Source organism: Podarcis melisellensis, assembly GCF_964234715.1.
Source record: "Podarcis melisellensis genome assembly, chromosome: 12".
Lineage (NCBI taxonomy): Eukaryota > Metazoa > Chordata > Lepidosauria > Squamata > Lacertidae > Podarcis > Podarcis melisellensis.
In genome coordinates this window covers 41,247,842-41,269,962 of record NC_138544.1, presented here as the reverse complement: position 1 = coordinate 41,269,962, position 22,121 = coordinate 41,247,842, and the positions used below count along the sequence as shown (strand labels likewise).

Genomic DNA, 22,121 nt, shown 5'->3' with positions numbered 1-22,121 from the left:
GCAGCAGGAGGCCCCATTAGCTAAAGTGGTGCTTCAGGTTAAGAACAGTTTCAGGTTAAGAATGGACCTCCGGAACAAATTAAGTACTTAACCCGAGGTACCACTGTATCTGTTGCCAAAATGATTAAATATATATCATACCCAACTGCACCAGAAAAAATGGGACATCTCATCCCCCCCCCCCATGAGAGCACGGCAACCATTTGGGGTACCTTGCTCTCACACAATATCAGGCTGAGTTTTTGCCCTGAAAGAGTGTTTAATTTGGGTCTGCAATATTGCACCATGCCCGAAAAAGTGGTTTTTTCAAGTCCACAATCTCATGCAGGTGACATGACTAGCATGGGATTTCAGATCCAGAAGATGGTATCTCAGATTTGGGCTGCATCACATTTCAAGTCATGATGTATGCACTTCTGAATGACCTTAATTTTCCATAAGGACCGCTTTCACCCATATAAACCTAAACTGAGGCATAAAACTGGCTTTAGCAGCTCTGTTCCAACACCTTGGGAAATACAGCTGGGGGACTCTCCAGTATTAGTGTCACAGTTGTGGACTGTTCTTCCTGGCAAGATCTGACAGGTTCCCTGTCTTCCTGTGCCTCACAGCTGCTTTTTTTTTACAGAGGCTGGACTCCTATATGCACTTACCTGTGAGTAAGTCCCATTGACTTATTTCTGAATAGATATGTGGAAAATTCTATTGCATTTTTTTAAAAAAGATGTTGTTGCTGAGCTTTTATTACTTATTTTGCAAACCATTCTTGCACAATATTTTACAACGAAGAGCAGCTTCTAAAGAATATGAAATTTGTAAATTAAATTGGCTACCTGACAATATTTATCCATTTGTTTCAGGAACCACTAACTTGCTGCTGCTGAACAGATTGTTCTCTTTTGCTAAGGAACTATTATGTCGAAGTTTTTGAAGGACCCAAAGGGTAAAGAGCTGCAGGCCACCCAAAACTGTAGAAGAAAGAAAAATCCACATGTTCTAATAAAGGAAACTGTACAACCATCTTGTTTAGATGTATAACAAACTTTAAATATTTAATAAAGATTCTATGTAATAGAATCAGGCATTACAGATAAGCAATTGTGATTGCCAAAGCACAAGAGGTGGGTTATTTGTATATTTGGTCAAATAGGACCGTTCTCCCAAAAATAAGATACTAGGAATTTGAAATGCTTAACAGATAACATGGCTTTAGGAGGTTGGGAGGGGCAAAAGCATATAAAACGCCCAATACAAACAGAAAGAGGGGGAAACTGAGAGGTGTGTTAGCAAACAAAAACAGATAAGGTCGTATTTAAAAGTATATCTATATATAAATACATGTTGTACAGGTTAAATCAGCTGTAATCCCAGGGGAATGTACAAGGTTCTCTTAAAATACACTTGGAATAATATTTTGAGAAAGGAATGTTTTAAAGATTGGCAACAATAGGTCTATGTGTGGCCACAAGAACTATCATTTTTTTAAAAAACACAAAATGAGTGGGAAATATAAAAATCCAGATGCATAGAGTGTTACAGCCCAGTGCTATGAGTTGCTTATAAGATCTGGTCTAAGAGCCCCAGCATGGACTTGACCCTGGACACACGGGCTGGTGCTCCCTTAACCCCTTTGCAGCACCTCAGTACCAGCCAAAGCCCAAATGGGTAAAGTTGCATCTTCTTGTGTGACTTCCTATGTGCCATGGGCAACTTGAAGACAGGTGTGAAGCAGCACCCTCCATATCCTGAAGTTAAAGGATGAGACAGGACCCCCTGCCCAACAACGAAGGAAGACACAACAGACTCTGACTCATTCCGTTCATAAATGTGCACTTCTTCAAGTCTGCAATATTGGTGCCACTGTTGGGACCTTAGAAGCAGTGGTCTAACCAATAAGAAAATAAAAACTTTGGCCTTTCTAAATACATACATATTTGCTTTATAGGAGATATATATACACATATGCACATACACACATACCTCTTCTTTTTTTACAACAGAGAGAGTTGCAGCTGTGAACAGGATGGTGTGGAATGTGCACTAGATATAAAAAGTAAACGCTTCTTTGCTAGCTCCTCTGAACAGCCTGTCAGCTTAAGGGGGGGGCAGACACCCCATATCTTAACTTGCTCGCCAACGGTTAGCAAATTGCTTAATACTGTAGAAAAATAGAGATCACATTCTGTTAAAAAGTTGCCTTGTTACAAGGATCTGCTCTGTCAAACCAGCAATTGGGTCATACAAAGAGTTTCAAGTCCAATCTACAAAAACATAACCACAGGAGAGAAAATAGAACAAACTTCATAATAGTGAGTGCAAAACAGTAGCCAGGGTGGGGGTTATAGTGTTGGTTTGAAATTGGGGGCAGAGGCTGCACAGGTTGTAATTACATGTAAAACAATGCCGTGACTTTGTTTTGTTTTAGATTTGTGTGAGAGAGGGGAGGGGGCATTTTTTGTGTTTGTTTGTTTGCAGGTGCCAGGTAAGGAACTTAAAAAGCAAAGCCCCTTCAAATGGTAGAAGTCCAAGCTGACTTCCCAGCCAGTCAATCAGTCTTCATCCCCTTCGGCCCTCACAGCCCTCAGCTGGAAATGCGGTCTCTCGCCGGCTGCCTGCTTTACGAAGACCAAAGTTAAACAAAGCTGAGGGTGCAGAGGTTCGGAGGTTTAAGCTCAGAAAATTCACATTCTTTCAAAAATCATTTTGCTAATCTCCCCTGTTTACATTTTAAACAGAGCAAAAGCCAGCTTCCCCTCACACCCCTCCCATCTTCATCCTGTTTACCATCCTGCCTGAACAGGGCTCAGCAGAGTTTTAAAAATGACCAACCCATGCCAAGTAGAGGCATTAAGGCCTAATGCTACAAAAAACAGATGGTTCCAAAGTGAGAGGTTTTTGTGCACTCTCTCTCTCACTCACTCACTTTCATGCAAGCTCCGTAAAGCTGTGGGATATGAACTACTTATTTCCCCCACTGGCAGAGATGAGGGCTTTGTCAGTAGACTCTGAAGTCAATGCTTGTGGGAAGCTTAAAGCTATTTCCCTGTGTTGGAAACCAGCAAAACATTTGCGGAAGGCAGACATCTCCTGAGACTCGGGTCTTTTCCACATCACACCCTTTCAACTCTGGTGGGATCGTAGGCATCTGTAAAATAGGAAAGGCAGCCATGATTATTACCAGCAATTTATAATAGTCCCCCTTTTCCTTTAATGCAGGTCCCTCAGGTTTCAACTGGAATGCCGCATGGTCAACACATTTAAAACACCAAAGCCCACCGCAGTTGGGTAAAATGGTCCTAATGGGGCAAGCTTTTGAGTTCTCCGGGACTCTTCAGCAGGCAAAGAGGTCACAGAGGTTCAGGAAGGTATGGGGAACATTTGGTCCTCCAGATGTTGCTGAACTAGAACTCCCATCAGCCCCAGCAAGAGTGGCCAGCTATGACTGCAGTTGTAGTTCAGGAGCATCTGGGAGCTAAAGGCTTCCTGAACCTGAGTTCAGGGGTGGTGGGATGAGGAGAACCAACCAACAAAAAAAGGGAGGAAAATTAGGCTGCATGTTAGAGCCATGAGCTCCACTTACAGCTTGAGCCTAAGATGGAGATTGCAGGCTAATTCCCTCCCAGGTGGTGACAAAACAGGTTACACACACAGGATTACAGGAAGAAAAAGAAGAAAAACGGCTCCTCCTCCTTTAAAATAGACTATCTGACAATTTTTACATTGCTTGTTCTATCAGCAATCCCATATGATGGCCATCACATTTTACAGGCTAAGTCACAAAGACCACATATTGTCCAGGGATACCCATTGAATTAAATGGTACAGTAGGACTTGAAACTCCAACCACTGGACCACATAAGCTCTCGGTATTATTAAATATGGGCTGTGGTGCTCTGTTTACTGGGTCTTGTGAAAGAACAGAATATGTTTGCCATGTGTTCCTAAGGCTTCAAAATTGTTTCAAGAGATAGCTTTTGTTGACAGCATATCACTTATTGGCTATAACACAGGCAAAATGATGTGTAAATGGAAAATGGAAAACACAGAAATAATAATAATAATAATAATAATAATAATAATAATAATAATAATAAAAACAAACATAGGAAGCTTTCAAAGTTGCACAGAATTCTCCATGAAGCAGGGAGTCAGTTGTGTGAACCTGGTTTAAGGATGGATGAATCAGTCAGTCAGTTTCGGTTTTCTCCATCTCTCATTTTCCCATTCTTAATTTCAGTTTTATTTTTATTTTTTTTAATGTCCTGAGAATTCATCAGATATACATACCGTTGTATGCCAAAAATGTACACATTTGCAAGCAATTTCTCTTCACCAAAGATGCATTTTGTTTACACTTTCCCCTATTATTTTTTTGTAAACATTACTTGGGTAAAAACTGAACTATGAAATTTAGAGCAGTGTGAATCTAAAAGGAAAACTGTGTTTTGGTTCACGTATTGTTGGGGGATTGAGAATTAGGTTCTTCTGTATTAAAATGAGAACTGAAATGAGCTTCTCCTCCATTTCTAGTTTGGCTTTAATCTATGCACCTGCCTATTTTAATACCATGAGATGGGTTTTTTTTAAAAAAAAATGAACAGAAAGCTAACGTTTGTTTCATTCAAATCAGAATTCACTACTCCCTATCCACACAGCTGCCATCAAAATGTAACTCAAGAAATGTAAACAGATAAATGAGACTATACAGAATACTCTAAGTTTTGGAGGATAATGACTTCCATATCCTTGTAGATAGAGAAAGCCTTACAAGGAATAATTTACCTAAGTAAAGATTTCCAGATACACTTGTTATTTGGGTATTGAGCTTTGACAGAGGGCAAGCAGCAGCTTTCATAAGCAGCTCGGATATATTTTCTTTCTGTTTCTCACTACCATGAAATAATTTTGTCCTCAGCTCCAACCACTACAAAGAAAGGAACTTCACAAATTCATCATGTTTTAGAAATGGGGGGGGGGGGCACGCCGTCGCCGACAGCCTACCTCCCATGATGTTGATATTTTCAGCATTTTCTACATACTGATTCAGAATGCCAGCAGTCACATGAGAGCAGGACATGTGAAAAGGATCTAGGAGTCTTGGTTGACCACAAACTTGACATGAGCCAACAGTGTGATGCGGCAGCTAAAAAAGCCAATGCAATTCTGGGCTGCATCAATAGGAGTATAGCATCTAGATCAAGGGAAGTAATAGTGCCACTGTATTCTGCTCTGGTCAGACCTCACCTGGAGTACTGTGTCCAGTTCTGGGCACCACAGTTCAAGAAGGACACTGACAAACTGGAACGTGTCCAGAGGAGGGCAACCAAAATGGTCAAAGGCCTGGAAATGATGCCCTATGAGGAACAGCTAAGGGAGCTGGGCATGTTTAGCCTGGAGAAGAGGAGGTTAAGGGGTGATATGATAGCCATGTTCAAATATATAAAGGGATGTCACAAAGAGGAGGGAGAAAGGTTGTTTTCTGCTGCTCCAGAGAAGCGGACACGGAGCAATGGATCCAAACTGCAAGAAAGAAGATTCCACCTAAACATTAGGAAGAACTTCCTGACAGTAAGAGCTGTTCGACAGTGGAATTGGCTGCCAAGGAGTGTGGTGGAGTCTCCTTCTTTGGAGGTCTTTAAGCAGAGGCTTGACAACCATATGTCAGGAGTGCTCTGATGGTGTTTCCTGCTTGGCAGGGGGTTGGACTCGATGGCCCTTGTGGTCTCTTCCAACTCTATGATTCTATGATTCTATGACATAAATGCAGACAGCTAATACAGTCGTACCTTGGAAGTAGAACAGAATCTGTCCCAGAAGTCCATTCGACTTCCAAAATGTTTGGAAACCAAAGCGTGGCTTCCAATTGGCTGCAGGAAGCTCCTGCAACCAATTGGAAGACGCAGAAGCCCCGTTGGATGTTTGGCTTCCAAAAATAGTTCACAAACCAGAACAGTCACTTCCACGTTTGCGGCATTCAGGAGCCAAAACGTTCAAGAACTAAGCTGTTCGAAAACCATGGTACGACTGTAGACAGAAAAGCAACTGTGAGTGCCCTGCAGACGGATTGTAGCCGGGCATTCCAGCCAGACTGGAGGCCTGCCACTGCAAAAGGGGTGCTGTCATATGGCACAGCCAGGTTGACTTCAGGATTCCAAGCATGGAAAAGGGAAATGAAGGAAACTGAGATAACCGGTCCATGTGAACTATTTTAACACAAATTGGTAATGGTGCAGGATACAGAGCTTTGGAGGAGGAAAGAGGACAGAATAGGAAGAACTTTACTGGATCAGGCTAAAGGCCCATGTAGCCTAGCATCATGTTCTCAGAGTGGACTCGTTAACTTTTTAGCTGCACACCCTACCTAAAATTCAAGAGGGGGAATAAAGTGTTTTGTTGAATCAAAATGTACTTCATGTGAGCTGTTTCCAGAGGAAGAACATTAAGGGGAATGGGACTCTCTGTCGACCAGACAAGGGATTTTTCCACCTGCCTTGCCTCACCTTCCAGCTCTTGGGAGCTTTCAGAAAGCAGTTGCTGCCATGGCCATTATGTTTGCATGTCTTTTGATGAACTAAGTGAACTTTACTTGTGGTTGTGCTGTTTAGCCTATTTTTAAAGATTTTTTTTAAAGAATGTTTTATAGAAGGTGGTTGTTTTACTAATGATTTGTGCATTATTTTATATGATTTATGTTGTAATTGTGATGTTCTATTACGTTTTTGTTATTTATTGTTTGCGAGCCACTTTATGACTCGTGCGAGTGAAAAGCGGCATAGAAATATAAGAAATGAAATTAATAACAAGAGATTTGGGCTGCTTAGAAAAATGGGTAAAAACCAGCTTGCCTGTTGATAAGGGTGGCAGAATGGAAGGGTGTTCTGACGATTTGGAGAATTCTTAAGACCACAGATATTGGTGGCTTTTTCGTAACATATAATCATAAAATTGTAGAGTTGGAAGGGACCCCAAGGGTCATCAAGTCCAACTCCCTGCAATGCAGGAATTTCAAAGCATACATGACAGATGGCTATCCAACGTCTGCTTAAAAACCTCCAAGGAAAGAGAGTCTTTCATTTTAAAAATTATAGGTGCTATGTATAGTCACCTTAGAAGTTACGCTGTAACATGATTAAGTGTCTTCTGAAGTGGGGAGACCACTTGGGGAGGGAGGAGACCCAGCCCATATTTCAGATCACATGCAATTATTCCTCTGCAGTACCTATGTAGCTGGTTATCCATTCACTTAAAATATACAGCTTTTTTTTTTTTTTTTTTTGGCAGATCTTCGAAGTTCACTATGGATCTTCCCTCCTTTTGGGCAGTGTCAAAATTGTCTTATTTTTCCCAACAGTGCATATCAAACGATGTGCCAGGCATGGATTTTACTAGGCACTGACTGGCAGCTTTTTCTGCTTATACACTTGCTTGCAATTAAATGGCAGCTGCAAAGTTTATATTTGAGATGGAACAGGAAAATGCCCTTTCTTTTCAAGGAGGCTTCAGAGGAAGTGTATAGCCATCATCACCCAGCAAAAGTGCTGACCACAAAAACCCTGGAGGAATTTTGCTCTTACCTAAAGAAACTAAATCCCTTCCAGTTTTCTTCTCACTCACGTTGTCCCAGAGCCCATTTTCAGCCAATGAGATGATGCGCTTGGAAACGGAACTCCCGTGGGACAGTTTGCGGGGCAATTCATTGCGGCCAAAGGAAATGTCACTTCCTCTTTCCTCCGGGCCTTTTAGCTGCTTATCCTCATCTCCATCCTCCACCGAATCTGCATTTTTTATGCTTAGACGTCTCATACGAGAGACCGAGTCAACTTCTTTCATCCTCACCAAACGGTCCATGGCAGCTCGGCTAGGGGCTGATGCAAGTTTGCCTTGCAAGGTCTCAATCACCTTCGATGTGCATCTAGCTCTCTTTTCCACACCAGGTGGAACCATATTTCTTTCAGCAAATGGAAGCACAACAGACTCAGGAGAGGAAGTCTGGTCAGCTTTGGGTCTACCAAGACCTCCATGGTGCTGAAAACATTGTTCGGCTATCAAAACTGTTTGACCAGAAGGCTGGTCTTCAATAGACCCCAATGAGATGTTTCTGTCTCCAACGAAGAGGGCGCTTTCTGTCCAGCCACACTTTCGTCTTCCTTCGTAAGAAGATACTTTTGCTTCCACCTTGCCCTCTGACACACTTTCTTCTGGCAATTCAAGACTCTGGGGGACATTGTCAGAGTGAGAGTGTTCATCCTGAAGACTGCTGTTGTCAGGAATGAGGGACTCCACAGCTACCTCTATACCCAATATCCGAGCTGCTCTTGCCTGAAGCGATTCATTTGGGGGGATCTCACTGGTGATAGGATTCCCATGACTATCTAGTTCAGTTCCTTGACCGTCATCAAACCCCACAGATCTCAGATCTGGCTCAGAGAGACCTTGGTTCCTATTTGTTAAAGACAATCGCCCTACAGAACCTCTGTCCAAAGCCAAGTTATTCCACGGCACTGCATTTTTTGTCAGCCTACCAAAGTTGATGTTGTCTCTGTGATTCTTAACTTGTATTTCCTCACTGAAGTTAATGCTGTTGAATGGATTGTAGTGATCCTCATCGTCATAGCTGCTTGGCAGAACTTTTTCGATTGGGTGTGGACTCACAACCTGTTTTATTGTCCTTTTCCCAGCTTCCTGATTCCTTGATTCTGCAACCACATATTCATTCGTGGCCTTAACTGAACCACCCACCTCTTTTGCCTGCAAGCAGCTTTGGGACCTAGCACAAGATATGACCCTTGCACTTGAGCTTTCAGATGCACTTAAACTTTCAGGTTTGGTTTTATCCCTCTCCTGTCTAAATATAGGAGTGACTGATATAACAGTTTCTGACTGCATGCCAGGTCTATGGTCCTGGGTTGGCCCATCAATCCTAGAGGTCCCACTGCTCTCTGTCCTCTCTCCTTTCTCCCTTTCTGACTCCTGGTTGTCCTCATTCTCCATACTCTCATTCTCTACCCCATCTTCACTTTGTTCTTCCTGCTCTTGAAGCTCCTTGTTAAAACTTTCCAGCTCACTTATTATATCCCAAGGACGGCGGCTAACAGGTTTCAAGAGGAACTGCCCAAACAGCTCCTTACTACTGCAAGGGGAGCTTCCTTCCTCCCTGATGAGACAACTAGTTTCTCTTTCCTGCCCAGGGAGAGGGGTGCACAAAGCACAAGGCAGGTTCTGGCATGCCTTTGGGCTAAGGACTGCAGTCCGAGAACACACATTATTGCTAGCTTTGTCAAGATACCCTGGAGCTTTTGCACTGAGTGTAACCTGCCTACATTTTCTGTCATCGGCAGGTAACACAGATAGATGTTCCGCTTCCGCAGTGGATGCCCCACATCTTGACAACTGCGAAGCTGTCGCTGTATTTGAGCCGCTGGGTTCTAAGCGTTGGAGACGATGACACAAGATTTTGGGTTCTTCTGTGAAGCTGGTCTGCGTTTGCTGGTCTTTGTACTGATCACCTGGCCATGAGCCAGAGTACTGGAGCTCCTTGTGCTTTGCAGGCTGCAGGAGTCTGAGGTCATTCGTTTGTTTGAACTCTGGTCTCCACCACAACTCCTGTTTTTGTAGCTCATTCTTATTGGCCATGCTTCCTGTAAGGGCTTGGAGCTCCAAGTCAGTGGAAGAGGTACTGAGGAGGCTTTGTTCCTGCAGACCCCCGCTATCGTCAAAACCATTCTTCTCCTCGGCTCCCTGGGTTAAGTTGTTGTTCCTATCGGTATCAGGCAGGTTCAGTTCAGATTTAACTGGGACGGAGACCAAACAAAATATTGTCTCATTGGTTTTTTTCTTTGAACTCCTCTTGCTCTGAATCTCAGTCCCAGGTTCAAACGTTTTCACTTTAGTGACTGTCTCGCAGGGGGGTTCCATCTGTGAGCTTTGGACAGACAGCCTGCCTTTTGGGTATCTGTGATCCAAGCCGTTACCTGTGTCATAACCATCTCTTTGGATAGGCAAGGCACAACTGTCTTGATCGACGCTGGACTCAGCTAGCCACTTGCTGCCATGTGCAGAACTGCCAGGGACCTGGTCACATTTCACAGCAGTATTTAGCGAGTCGAAAAAGGCACTGTTGTACTCTCGTTCCAGAGAGCTCTCTTGGAAGGCATGGGAGCCTGTCCTATTTGTATCCACAGCGTATTTCTCCTCGTCCTGAAGACTGTCTTGGTGCGCTACTTTAATATGCCGGATTCGAGGGTCATCAAAAGGAATGTACTGGACGGAAGACAGGTAGCCCTCCCCATGCCTCAGGTGGCTTTTCTTGTCACGAGGAACCTGCTCACCTTTGCAGTAGGTACTAGCAGAGGGATGGTAACCAAGCATGGCTCTCGTTCTCTCCACTGGACTCTGCATACCATTACTAAAGCACATACCATAGTCAGGCACTTCACCAGGCAAATGCCGGCTCATACTTTGCTGAGCTGGAGATTTGTAACAGGGAGGGGGTATGTACAAAGGGGGCTCCAGACCAGCATCTTGGCTGCAAGCATCCTGGATCTGATCGTTTGCTTTGGTCAAAGAGGAGATGGCTTCATCTTTCCGTTGGTCATCCTGGAGCGAGCCGGCTTCTAGGTTTCCCCTGGTTTGCTGATGCAGCTCATATGACGGGGGCTTTAGGGGTCTGCCGTACTTAGGCTTGGGCAAGGGATGGAAGTGGGCCACTGGCTCAGGGTGTTTGGAGGTCTCCAAGCCGAACCCAGTTGGGGGGCAAGATGTCGCTTTAGTTCCATGGAGCGAATGCTTGCTGTTGACCAAGGAAGGCATTTCAACACACCGCAGGCTCTCTGGTGAAAGAACTCTTGGCAAAGATTGCGATTTCCCCTTCGCATGGGAGGCAATGGCAGTACCTCCTCGTCTCACCGAATACATCTCTTGAAGCAGCCTTTCTCTGTCACCATCTGTCATGAGTCCTCCAAAGTTGGTTGGTTGGTTCCAACCTTCTGTCCTTAGACTTTGCCACCTGTAGTCCCCAGGGGCATTCCAGGTCTCCTGCATGCCAGTTCTCCTCACATTCTCCATTCCACCTCCTACCTCCCACTGACTTTCCTTATCAAGCCCATACAAGGCACAGGGCACTGCCATGCCTTTCATTTCAGAGTCTCCTCTGTCAGTATAACCCAACAATACACTAAAATCTTGGCCCCTTCTTCTCCAGTAGGCAAGATCTTTATCCGTCTTGGGACGTGAAGGCCAGGCTAACTGTGGTCGGTCATAAAACCTGAAAAACAAAATGAAATCTTACTAAAGAGGCCCACACAAAAACACACAAACAAGCTTTCTTTTCCTCCATAATTAAAAATAGAATCTCTGCCACCCAGAATCATGAGCTTGTTTCTAATCCCAACATCCCCACAGATATGATGCACGTGATCTTTCTATGAGGAACTACAAAAGAGTTCTTTACTTACAAGACATTTCCTTTTACTGCAGTGCATACATGTTGTAAAACTGCATGCATAACATTCCTTTGCATAATCACATTTCCTAAACTTCATGATCTTTCTTAACATGGAAGTGATTTTTGCATTGGCAGTCTGCAACTTATGAGTTGTCTCTTAGTGAGAAATCCATACAAATTCCTAAAACTGTCCACTCTCTATAGCACATCAAGATGCAATGTTAGTATTCCTGCAAACTGGAGGATCAGACATGTAACTGCCATTGAGTATAAGCCAAAAGAAACATCACACTTCACTGACAGGGTAAGAATATAGCTCAGATAGGATCGTTTTCTTCCATTCCTGTCAATCCAAATGTGTGGAGGTTGTTCGTGAGTGAGAGGAAGAATTGTCCATGGATGGGGAACCCAAGGACTCCCTTCCTCTTAAAAACAGAAATATTCAAAAATGAAAATGTAATGCACCCCAAAAAAAGATTATTTTTTTTAAAAAAATGAAATGCACACATACACATCTGGCTGCCAATAATCCTCATTCTAAGCACTGTTCAATCACTTTTGTTACGTGCATAGATTCATCCTATCAAAAGCAAAACTGTTCATAGACCAAACTGAGATAATAAATATTTTTCATCAGAAAGATTAAATGAAATCATCTGGGCAAAATGTTCAGGATGGAAAATTACATCCTTCCAGGGGCCAGAAATGAGAGCACGATCATGTCAACAATGTACAAGATTAGTCCAGGCTATATAAATAAAATCACACCATGAACAAGAATGCTTAGTATGGTTTGGATTAGAGCCAGGATCTCTCACTTAAATGAAGTGTGCAATTGACCACCATCAGCATTTTGAAATTATCACATTTGTGTCAATTTCATTAAAGGTCAGAGGATGTTCTAATACAGTCCATCAAAAGGTGTAGAAAGTGTGTTTTTATGACCTGCTAAATAATACTCTAAGACTGGAGAGCTCTATACATGGAAGCAAGAAGGTCAAACAAAGAGAGGAATGATTAATACAAGATGCATTTGTTACATTAGTTATTTTGCCTTTCCTCAGTTGAGCTCAAGGTGGCACACAGAGAATTCTCAGGTGTTCTCCTAGTCCAACTGCTGACTGGTTCCTCATGTGCCTTCAGATCATTCTGTATCTTAAGGTTTTGTATAAATTAAAAAATTGTCCAGCGGTACCTTAGAGACCAACTAAGTTTGTTTTGGGTATAAGCTTTCGTGTGCATGCACACTTCTTCAGATACCAGACGGACTTCCATTTCATGCAACTCAATGTGGTGCCTTCCATGATTCTAGATTCAGGTAGGTAGTCGTGTTGGTCTGACTCAGTCGAAATATATAGATATAAAAAATAGTTGTCCAGTAGCACCTTAGAGACCAGCAAAGTTTGTTCTGGGTATAAGTATCTGAGGAAGTGTGCATGCACAGGAAAGCTTATACCCAGGTATCTGAAGAAGTGTGCATACCCAGAACAAACTTAGTTGACCTCTAAGGTGCTACTGGACAAATTTTTTTTATTTATTCGACTGTGTCAGACCAACACAGCTACCTACCTGAACCTTAATGTTTTGTGTACGAGATGGGAAGCTGAGTCAGAACACTGATCCATCTAGCTCAGCACTGTCTACAGTGAGTGGCAGTGGCTCTCTCCCAGGCCCACGTGGAGTTGCCAGGATTGAACTCAGGACCTTCTGTGTGCAAGGCAGATGCTCTACTAGTGAGCTAAGAATAAAAGAAGAGCCTGTTAGATCAAGACCATCTAGTCCAGCATCCCTTTCAACCAGATGCCTGTGGGAAACCCACAAGCAGGAATCGAACTCTCTCTTCTCCTGTGGTTTCCATGATCTGGTGTTCAGAGGCATTACTGCCTCTAGTGATGAAGGTGAAGCACAGCCATCACGACTAGTAGCCATCAATAGCCATCTCCTCCAATTTGTCCAATCCTTTTTTAAAAGCCATCTGAGTTGGTGGCCATCGCTGCCTGTGGGAGTGAGTGCCATAGTTTAACTACGCACTGCAGCCTTTCCCCAGAATGACAACAGGAGACGGAAGACTTGAAAACAAGCTCTATTTTGAGCTGTCACTCTTTTTGCATCGAGGTCATTTTGCACAAACTGCTTTCCACATTAAAAGAAAGAAAGAAAAAAGTGATGGAAAACACTGCACTGAAACCTAGAGATGGGTTCCATTACTTAACCAGGATTGAAACACATTTAAAGTCCTGCATTAGAAGAAGGAGTGACAGTGGGGTGGGGGAGAGAGAAAGCATTTGTTCTGGAGTGCTTGTTTCCATTTTTGTCTGAGCACAACCTGTATTTTCAGCATTTGTCCCTTAAAATAAACTCTGCCTTTCCTTTTGTTCAAAATTTTGTTGCTGGCAGACGGCTGCCAGAGCGGAGTTGCTATTTGTCTCCCGCCAAACACAAACATCCCCCCCCCCCTTCCAGGACGATTTGTCCCAGTTCAAAAGTGCATGGACAGTCGGCTACAGGGAAGCGCAACTGCAGTGGCACCATTTTCTGAAGCTATCTACAGGGTGGAGTTAGTTTCACGAGACCTTCCGCAAATGCTCCTGAGAACAGACCACCCTCTTTGGACAGAACACACACAGCTGACTTCACTGGTATGAAACTAATTTAAAAGGAACACCTGTGCCCTAAAAGGGGGCAACATATAAAGGCTGAGTTTGGGTTGAATCTACCTGTACTGAGGTAAAACATGTACTGAGAAAAAGACACCCAAAGTGGACAACCCAGTCAGATGGGTGGGGCACAAATATAATAATAATAATAATAATCATCATCATCATCATCATCATCATCATCATCATCATCATCATCATGAATATGGTTCCCCAAGCAATTTCTCTCTTTCTCTTATCTACCCATTATACTCCTGTAACATTTTTTTAAAGCTCACTATACAAAATGCACTAACTGATTAATGGCATTGATCAAGTATTAATTTAAAAGAGGAACCTCTGAAGATGATTCAGATACTTCAGCTGGCACAGAATTCAGTGGCCAGGTTGCTCATGGTAGAAAGATGGTCTGAGCATACAACACCAATCCTGGCCTGACCGCACTGGTTGCTTTGCATGCAAAGATCTCAGGATTCAACCCCCTGCATAACAGGTAAGGATGGGGGTGTCTTCTGCCTGAAACCCATGGAGAGCATCTGCCAATCAGTTTAGATCAGTGTTTCCCAACCGGTGTTCCGCGGCACACTAGACGTTGCATGGTGTGCCGTGGGAGGGAGGCGGGCGAGTCGGGCGGCGGGAGCGCAAGGCTTGCGGGCGGCAGCCGGCAGCACGGAGCATGGGGCGCCCTTCGGAGGCCGCCCCGTGCTCCGCGCTGGTGTTGGCCAGCCTTGCGCACCCGGGGGATCTCCCCCAAGGAGCGCAAGGCTTGCGGGCGGCAGCTGGCAGCACGGAGCACGGGGCGCCCTTCGGAGGACGCCCCGTGCTCCGCGCTGGTGCCGGCAAGCCTTGCGCACCCGGGGGATTTCCCCCGAGAGCGCAAGGCTTGCGGGCGGAAGCCGGCAGCACGGAGCGCCCTTTGGAGGACGCCCCGTGCTCCGCGCTGGTGTTGGCCAGCCTTGCGCACCCGGGGAATCTCCCCCTGGGAGCGCAAGGCTTGCGGGCGGCAGCTGGCAGCTGGCAGCGCGGAGAACGGGGCGCCCTTCAGAGGACGCCCCGTGCTCCGCGCTCGCGCCAGGCAGACATGGGCCAGCCCCACAAGCTCGGGGGACAGCGGGGAGGCGCAGCACCGCCATCCCACTGTTCCCCGACCTGGTTTTGGGGGGGGGAAATAAAGGAAAAAATTTTTCCCTTTATTTCCCCCCCCCCAAAAAAAGTAGGTGCGTCCTATTTCATAATAAAGTAATTATAAAATACTTTCTTTGTGTTTATTTGATGCCTATTAAAGAGAGTTACTTTATATATAGTCAATATAGGCATAGAGTTAATTTTTTAAACATTTTCTAATGGTGGTGTGCCTCAAGATTTTTTTCATGAAACAAGTGTGCCTTTGCCCAAAAAAGGTTGGGAAACACTGGTTTAGATGATACTGAGCTTGATGGGCCAATGGAATAAGACAGCTGTTCATACCATCCTACATTCCTCAGTTCTTATTTTCCCCTGTCCTCCAAGCTTTTGACAAGCCAACTCAAGAAAATCCAATCTCCGACTGGACATCCTCTGCATCACAATCTTACTGAGATACTCACTTAGAACCACCAACAGACTGACCGCATAATAAGCAAAGAAACTCACTTACTTAGAGATGCTTTGGATGTTTCCAAAGTCTCTCTCTGTCCTGTTCTGATTAAGGGCTAGACACAAAGAGGGTATTATTAGCAAAAACAACCACTGGTTGTCAAGGCTGGAGGTGGTCACAAGCAGAACAAATTAATAGTTGCTCTTAACAAAATCAAGGCTGTTGGAAAGCTAAACTGAGACCTTTGCTTGGATTTGCACATGTCTAAGAAAACCTGGGAAGTGGGGATCTTACCGTCCTTCTGAAGCATGAGTATTAGCCAAACTCGAGAAGTCTTTATGGTAACTGGGACCCAGTTGCCTCCCTTGGATGGCATGCCTAGCTTCATTGTCATTCAGGTAGCTTTTAGCTACTGTCTTCTTGCTGCCAACACTGGCTCCAGTGTTTGTCGGGAACCCATTCACAGTTCTATAACCAACTCTCCTATCTGTGATCTCTTGCTGGAATCCATCAGTTCTGTTCTCATATGAATTGGTAGGGGCTTTAGACAATTTGTATCCATGAGAAATCAGGAGATCCTCTACGCTGAACATGTTGCACTGGCTTCATTCACCTTGGTACTCCTGGAAGTTCTCTCGAACTGGGCCCATCACTAAAAAAGAGAGAACGCAAAGGACTTGTGTGAGTATAGAAAGGCATATTGATCCAACTCCAAAGCAGACAACCAGCCCCGATTTATATATACATATATAAAAGATCTAACTGCATGCAGAGAGATTTCATTAAATCGCCATTAAATCTATAATGATTTATAGAATTCTGTTAACATAAAGTGTGCTTTACCATCTTTATTTGGTTACTTCTTGCAATCTCCATGCAAGCTATACTGCTACTGTTACATACTTAGGGAATTGAGGCTGAGTGCCAATGAATTGTGATCCCTTAATTTCTATTACTTGTCTACCAAGTCTATAACTGAGGTGGGATTTTAACCCATCTGGAAAGGTATTTCATGGCAAAGAGATAAAAGTTGTCTTGAATCGTCTTGGACTAGTATACTGTAAAAGGCTGAGGTTTAATACATTTTGTAGCTCTTCCTTATGCATAATGTAAGAACGCTGGTAGCACATTTCAAAGGCAAAAACCCAGCAATGATACACTTGAATAACTCAAGAGTCAACCACATCAAATGCCTCTGCTAGCATGACCAACTTGAAGGTCCATGTATAAGTCGTGTGTCTTTCCTGGCTGCATGTGGCTGGGTCTACCCACTTGTTTTGCTGTGCTGTTTCCTGAATCCTCTGCAGCTCTGGGGAGAAAATTACCAAATGCCTAGATGCCCACTTGAACTTCATAGACACCCAGGTACATAGCATCTCTCAGCCCTGGTATAAGCCAACCATACAAAAAGATAAAAGGAAAGACAGGACTTTGGAAATTCAAAGACCACAAAGCCAACTCCAATGTTACTTTCCCTGCAGCTGCTTTCTAAAAGGAGATTTACGTGTGCATGGGCATCCCTTAGCTCTTGCACCTGGAAATGAAACGTCCTTTGCAAAAAGTTGCCATTGAGGCAATGCCAGACACTTGGTAAGCTAGAGGAGGGGTAGCAACCTATAGCCCATGGGCCGGATGCAGTCCAATTGCCTTCTCAATCCGGCTTGCGGACAGTCCGTGAATCAGTGTGTTTTTACATGAGTAGAATGTATGCTTTTATTTAAATGCATCTCTGGGTTATTTGTGGGGCCTGCCTGGTGTTTTTACATGAGTAGAATGTGTGCTTTTATTTAAAATGCATCTCTGGGTTATTTATGGGGCATAGGAATTTGTTCATTCCCCCCCCCCAAAAAAATATAGTCCGGCCCACCACTTGGTCTGAGGGATGGTGGACCGGCCCACAGCTGAAAAAGGTTGCTGACCCCTGGCCTAGAGAGTCTGATCTATGATGGACATTTCACCATGCTGGACATCACAGCTATTTGGTGATAGATATGCATCCTAAAGAAAAAAACTTATGTGGGGAATGAGGAGAGACAAAACTGCAAAGATTAATATCTCCTTCATGTCTGAATTCACAGGTGTTTTACACTGCCTTTGCTGGCTGAAGCTGATGGAAATTGCAGTCCATAACATCTGGAGGGCACCAGGTTGGCAAAGACTGGTCTAACACTTACGTTCGTCACACAAGGTTTATTGTACAGTGGATTTAAACACACACAATCAACTTTTGTGGTTTAACGGCATGACCATCTTTGCTTTGAAAAGGATTATTCCCACCATTAGTCCAGTGTTTCCCAAACCCGGGTCTCCAGCTGCTTTTGGACTACAATTCCCATCATCCCTGATCACTGGTCTTGCTAGCTAGGGGTGATGGGAATTGTAGTCCAAAAACAGCTGGAGATCCAAGTCTGGGACGCACTAATCTAATCCAGAGGCAGGAAGCCATCTTCATTCCAAGGGCCACATTCCTTTCTGGGCAACCTTCGTGGGGACACTTGTCAGAACAGGTGGGGCCAGAGACAAAAGTGTGTGGAGCAACAAATGGAAAACTCCACTCTTTTCACATTAGGGTACTTTCGACACTCCCTTCTCTGTACTCCACCCAGGCAAAGAAGATGTGTTATTTGAATTCAAGGATATGTGCCAGCCAAGCAAAAACATCCAAGGAGGCTGTAAAACAGGGACTATCCAGGGGGCAGCCTGGAGAGGGAGGCTGTGGCTAAGGAGAGGCCTGAGGACCAGCTAGAGAGACCTGGAGGGATAAGCTGAACTAGTCCAAGTGTCCACGGAGGCACAGCCGAAGTTTGAAAGCAGCCAAATCCACACAGGAGCAAGTCATTGTCAGTTGCGGCAGACACTGCAAATGCAAGGAGTCCCATTCTTGAAGGGAGGTGGCAAAGAGAAGGAAGAACTGCCAATTCTGGAGCAGTCTTCTAACAGATGGGGAGGTTGGTTCAGGGCAACTTGCAATTATTTCTTCATCCCTAATTGTTTTTTCAAGCATAAACACCTGGGACTGTGCGAGGAACTCATAAGCACAGAACATGGACGAACAGCTGGCTGCTAGAACAATTCGCCCTCCAAGAGGAAGATCCACTTTGAGCACCGTAAAACAACAGCATGGTGTTGACAGGTCACAGGTGCAAGGAAGAAATGTGCTTTTCCTGGTGGTATATAAATTAACAGGAATGGTTGTGTGTGCAGTGTCCATTTTCTGTCCATTGACACACTGTTGCCTGGGCAGAAAATAGGATCTAAGAAGCTCTTGAGAGACCCCAAGAATTGGCAGTGGAAGTAAATCATTAGCGGCAAAATTGCAAGGTGATGAAAACCATCCCAGCATAACTCTGCAGACTTTCAAGAAACCTGGCTAGCTAGCTGTGAAGAGTGATAAACAAATACTCTTTGAAAGACACAAACTACTCCAAGATAGTCTCTTTGGGAGCAGGATTCTCATCTTGGAAGTTGGAAATGGTACCTTAGGTTTCATATTGCCAAGGGGAAAGAGGTCACCCCAGTGTGAAGAACAAACAGACCCAAACTTGAGCTGTAAATCTAAACTTAAGAACTGATGTAGTAAAGCAGGGAAATCTCACTTCTGCCCCTAATTCAGTGGATGACCTTAGGCAAACCATTCTCTCTCAGCCTCCCCACCTGCAGCAGAGGGACCCACTTTATAGGGATACTGTGAGAATAATTTATGCAAAGCACCCTGATTAGTGCTGTATAGCATCACCACCATTTTTGCAGCTCACCACAAGGAGCCATTGGGAACTGTAGTTCAGTGGGGATGCAGAGATTTCTCCGTTAGATACCTTAAACTCCCTGAATTTTGATCCCCAGGATTCTTAGGGAAGGGGTGGAATCAGGGATATGTGAAAGTTTATGTTGGAAATAGAGAACTGAAATATGTGCCGAAATGGAATTCAATGAGAAGGGCTACAGAGCACATGCTTGGCATGCAGAAGTTCCCAGCTTCAATCATGGGCAAATCTGGGTACAGCTAGGAAAGACTCACTGCCTAAAACCCTGGAGAGCTGCTGCCAGTCAGTGCAAACAATATGGAGATAGATGGGCTAATGGGCTGCATCAGCATAACTCTTAATTTTCATTTGCACACAAGAAAAACAGAGACAGCAGAAAAGGAAATACCGGTAAGAACTTTATTTTTAAAATGTCATTCTTTGTGTTAGGTTCTGAAATAACAAAAATACAACAACGATGATGATTATGATGATTACATTTGTTAGTCATTTATCTTGTGCAAGGCTACCCAAAATGACTTACAACCAATAAGATCACATGGAGTCTTCTAATCTGCTATGTGTTTTGTAATTAAGCTTGGCAGGCATGTTACAGTATTTGCTTTCATTGTCCTCTCTCTCTCTCCACCCCACTCTGTCTCTTTTTCCATATAACACAACTATATGGAAACTAAATATTATACAATGTCCCTGTACATTCCCCCCCTTCCCTAAGCCATAGTTTGCTTGAGCACTACAAGTAAACTGTGGCCATTGTATCAGATATTCAACCTTTTATTCCCTCTCTACTCCCCCACATTGGTTATATTGATCCCAAAGCTAGCTACATCATTTACAAAGAAATATAATTGCATCATGGATCTCTATATTATACAGCAAGCTGGTTGTGGCTCATATGGCTATGTAGCCATTCTCTAAACATGGAAGGCACATGGGAAAGATCCCTCAGTGAAGGTGTTGCCTCACCCAACACACATTCACAAACCCAATAGCAGGGACAGTATGAGTGTGTGCTAATACCTGGCTGAATTCCTACTTTGGTCTGAAGTGCCAAAGCCGCAGGGGGGTGATTGCAGTATCAGTACTTTTAGATGTGTATTGCTGGCTTTGGAAGTTCATGAAATGAAAAAAAACAAGCCCTATCAAAAATGTCTTTCTCCCCCAGCCTGCCCCAGCGGAGCTTCGTAGTTCTAAATGCTGTGGAATTAAGCCTGAACATGAGATGAGAAACACACAAATACACAGGATAAGAAACAATGAAACAAGTAACAGGCAACCCAGACTCATGCATTTCTGATCTGATTCCCAAGTCCATCTGGCTAGACTTCAATCTCTTAAATATTTGCAGAACTCTGTATTGGCACAAGAACTCTTGTCCTGCACATGCCCAACAGGTCCTTTGTGCTCCAGAAAATGATATTCAAAGTATTAAACAGGAAACTTGTTCATAGCCTCCCAAATGACACGGAAAGGCAACTCGTTTGCAGCTCTCCAAATGATGGTGAAACAAAAGGACTGTTTGGACTGTGTCAAAGCTACGAGAGAAGATAATCTTTTTGAACAGTGGACTGTTTGCTAATGGTCAGTGGACTTTTCTAGAGCCAGCTGCAGATGTTCTGCTCAATCGCTTTTGCTAGCCAGAAAGCATTGCTCGAGTAAGTATTTACGGCAGGAGGTAATTTTTGTGGCACACCACATACATACGGGTGGAGGCTAGAAGAGTTGGAATGTTTCTCTGGCAAGGGAGTTATGAGCTGGCGGAAAGGAACCATACACATTATGCTTTGCTTCTGGAGAACTGAACTGATGATGCATTCAGGATTAGTACCATCAGTCTGCTCGCTTGCCTGCTCTCCTACTCAACCTGTATTTTTGAAAACAAGCAGCTATCACAAAAATGTCCACAATCGCCGCTACTCTCTCTTCAAACAGAAATAAATCTGATGTCCCTAAAACGTCCTACAGTTTACAGAAGCAGGGAGCAGCACATGGAAACAATATTGTCCTCCTGATCACATTTGCCCTTTATACCATTTGACATAGATTCCCCACTCTCAAATGGTGTGATTATTATTATTTTTTTGCAAGTGTTTTCTGCAGCATCTCTTCATAACCATGATGGGTTTATATTGGCCCATGTGCACATCATTCTGCTATATTCATTGTTCTACAATGCTTCCCCAGTGTATAAAACAGCAAAAGTGGGGCAAAAATAAACAAAACCCCTAATTTTTGTGGTATGAAAAATTACAGGATTTCAACATGAAGCTATGGGACATGCAATGATTAGGAATAAGTCGTATACCTGCCCCAAAATCTTTACAAACACAAACTGTATTGAAAGCAGGATTGCCTTGATACGATCCTGTGAGAAAATTGTGTTTTTTTAATTAATTTTTAATTTGCAAATTTAACAAAGAAAAAAAGACAAAATAAAAAGGATGCAGTAACTGTCAGCACATCCATTAAATATATCAATTAATGTAAGGCCTCCAAATGTCCACATAGATATCCACATGAAATTGATGTCTATAGGAAATAACGTTCACATGTAGCCAGGGCAATGAGATCCTCAGATCATTGTATGACAGTAGATATTTATCCTTCCAGGCTCAAAGTCTCCTAGCAACTTTAAGGGCTTTTGTTGTCCTGCTGCTAATCCCCATTTTATAGGAATGAAA

General features: G+C 43.7%; 1 protein-coding gene across 3 annotated transcripts in view; it reads right to left on the bottom strand.

Moving 5' to 3' along the window:
- Positions 1-1,022: 1,022 nt before the first annotated feature.
- JCAD (junctional cadherin 5 associated) overlaps positions 1,023-22,121 on the bottom strand; it is a 60,521-nt gene continuing 39,422 nt past the window's right edge. For all 3 annotated transcript variants that reach the window (XM_081931476.1, XM_081931477.1, XM_081931475.1), the window contains exons 2-4: positions 15,971-16,328; positions 7,575-11,263; positions 1,023-3,145 (exon numbers count right to left, since the gene is read on the bottom strand). In XM_081931476.1, the coding sequence (XP_081787602.1) occupies positions 3,111-3,145; positions 7,575-11,263; positions 15,971-16,269 (4,023 nt within the window). In that variant the 5' untranslated portion in view covers positions 16,270-16,328 and the 3' untranslated portion in view covers positions 1,023-3,110. The remainder of the gene's footprint in view (positions 3,146-7,574; positions 11,264-15,970; positions 16,329-22,121) is intronic.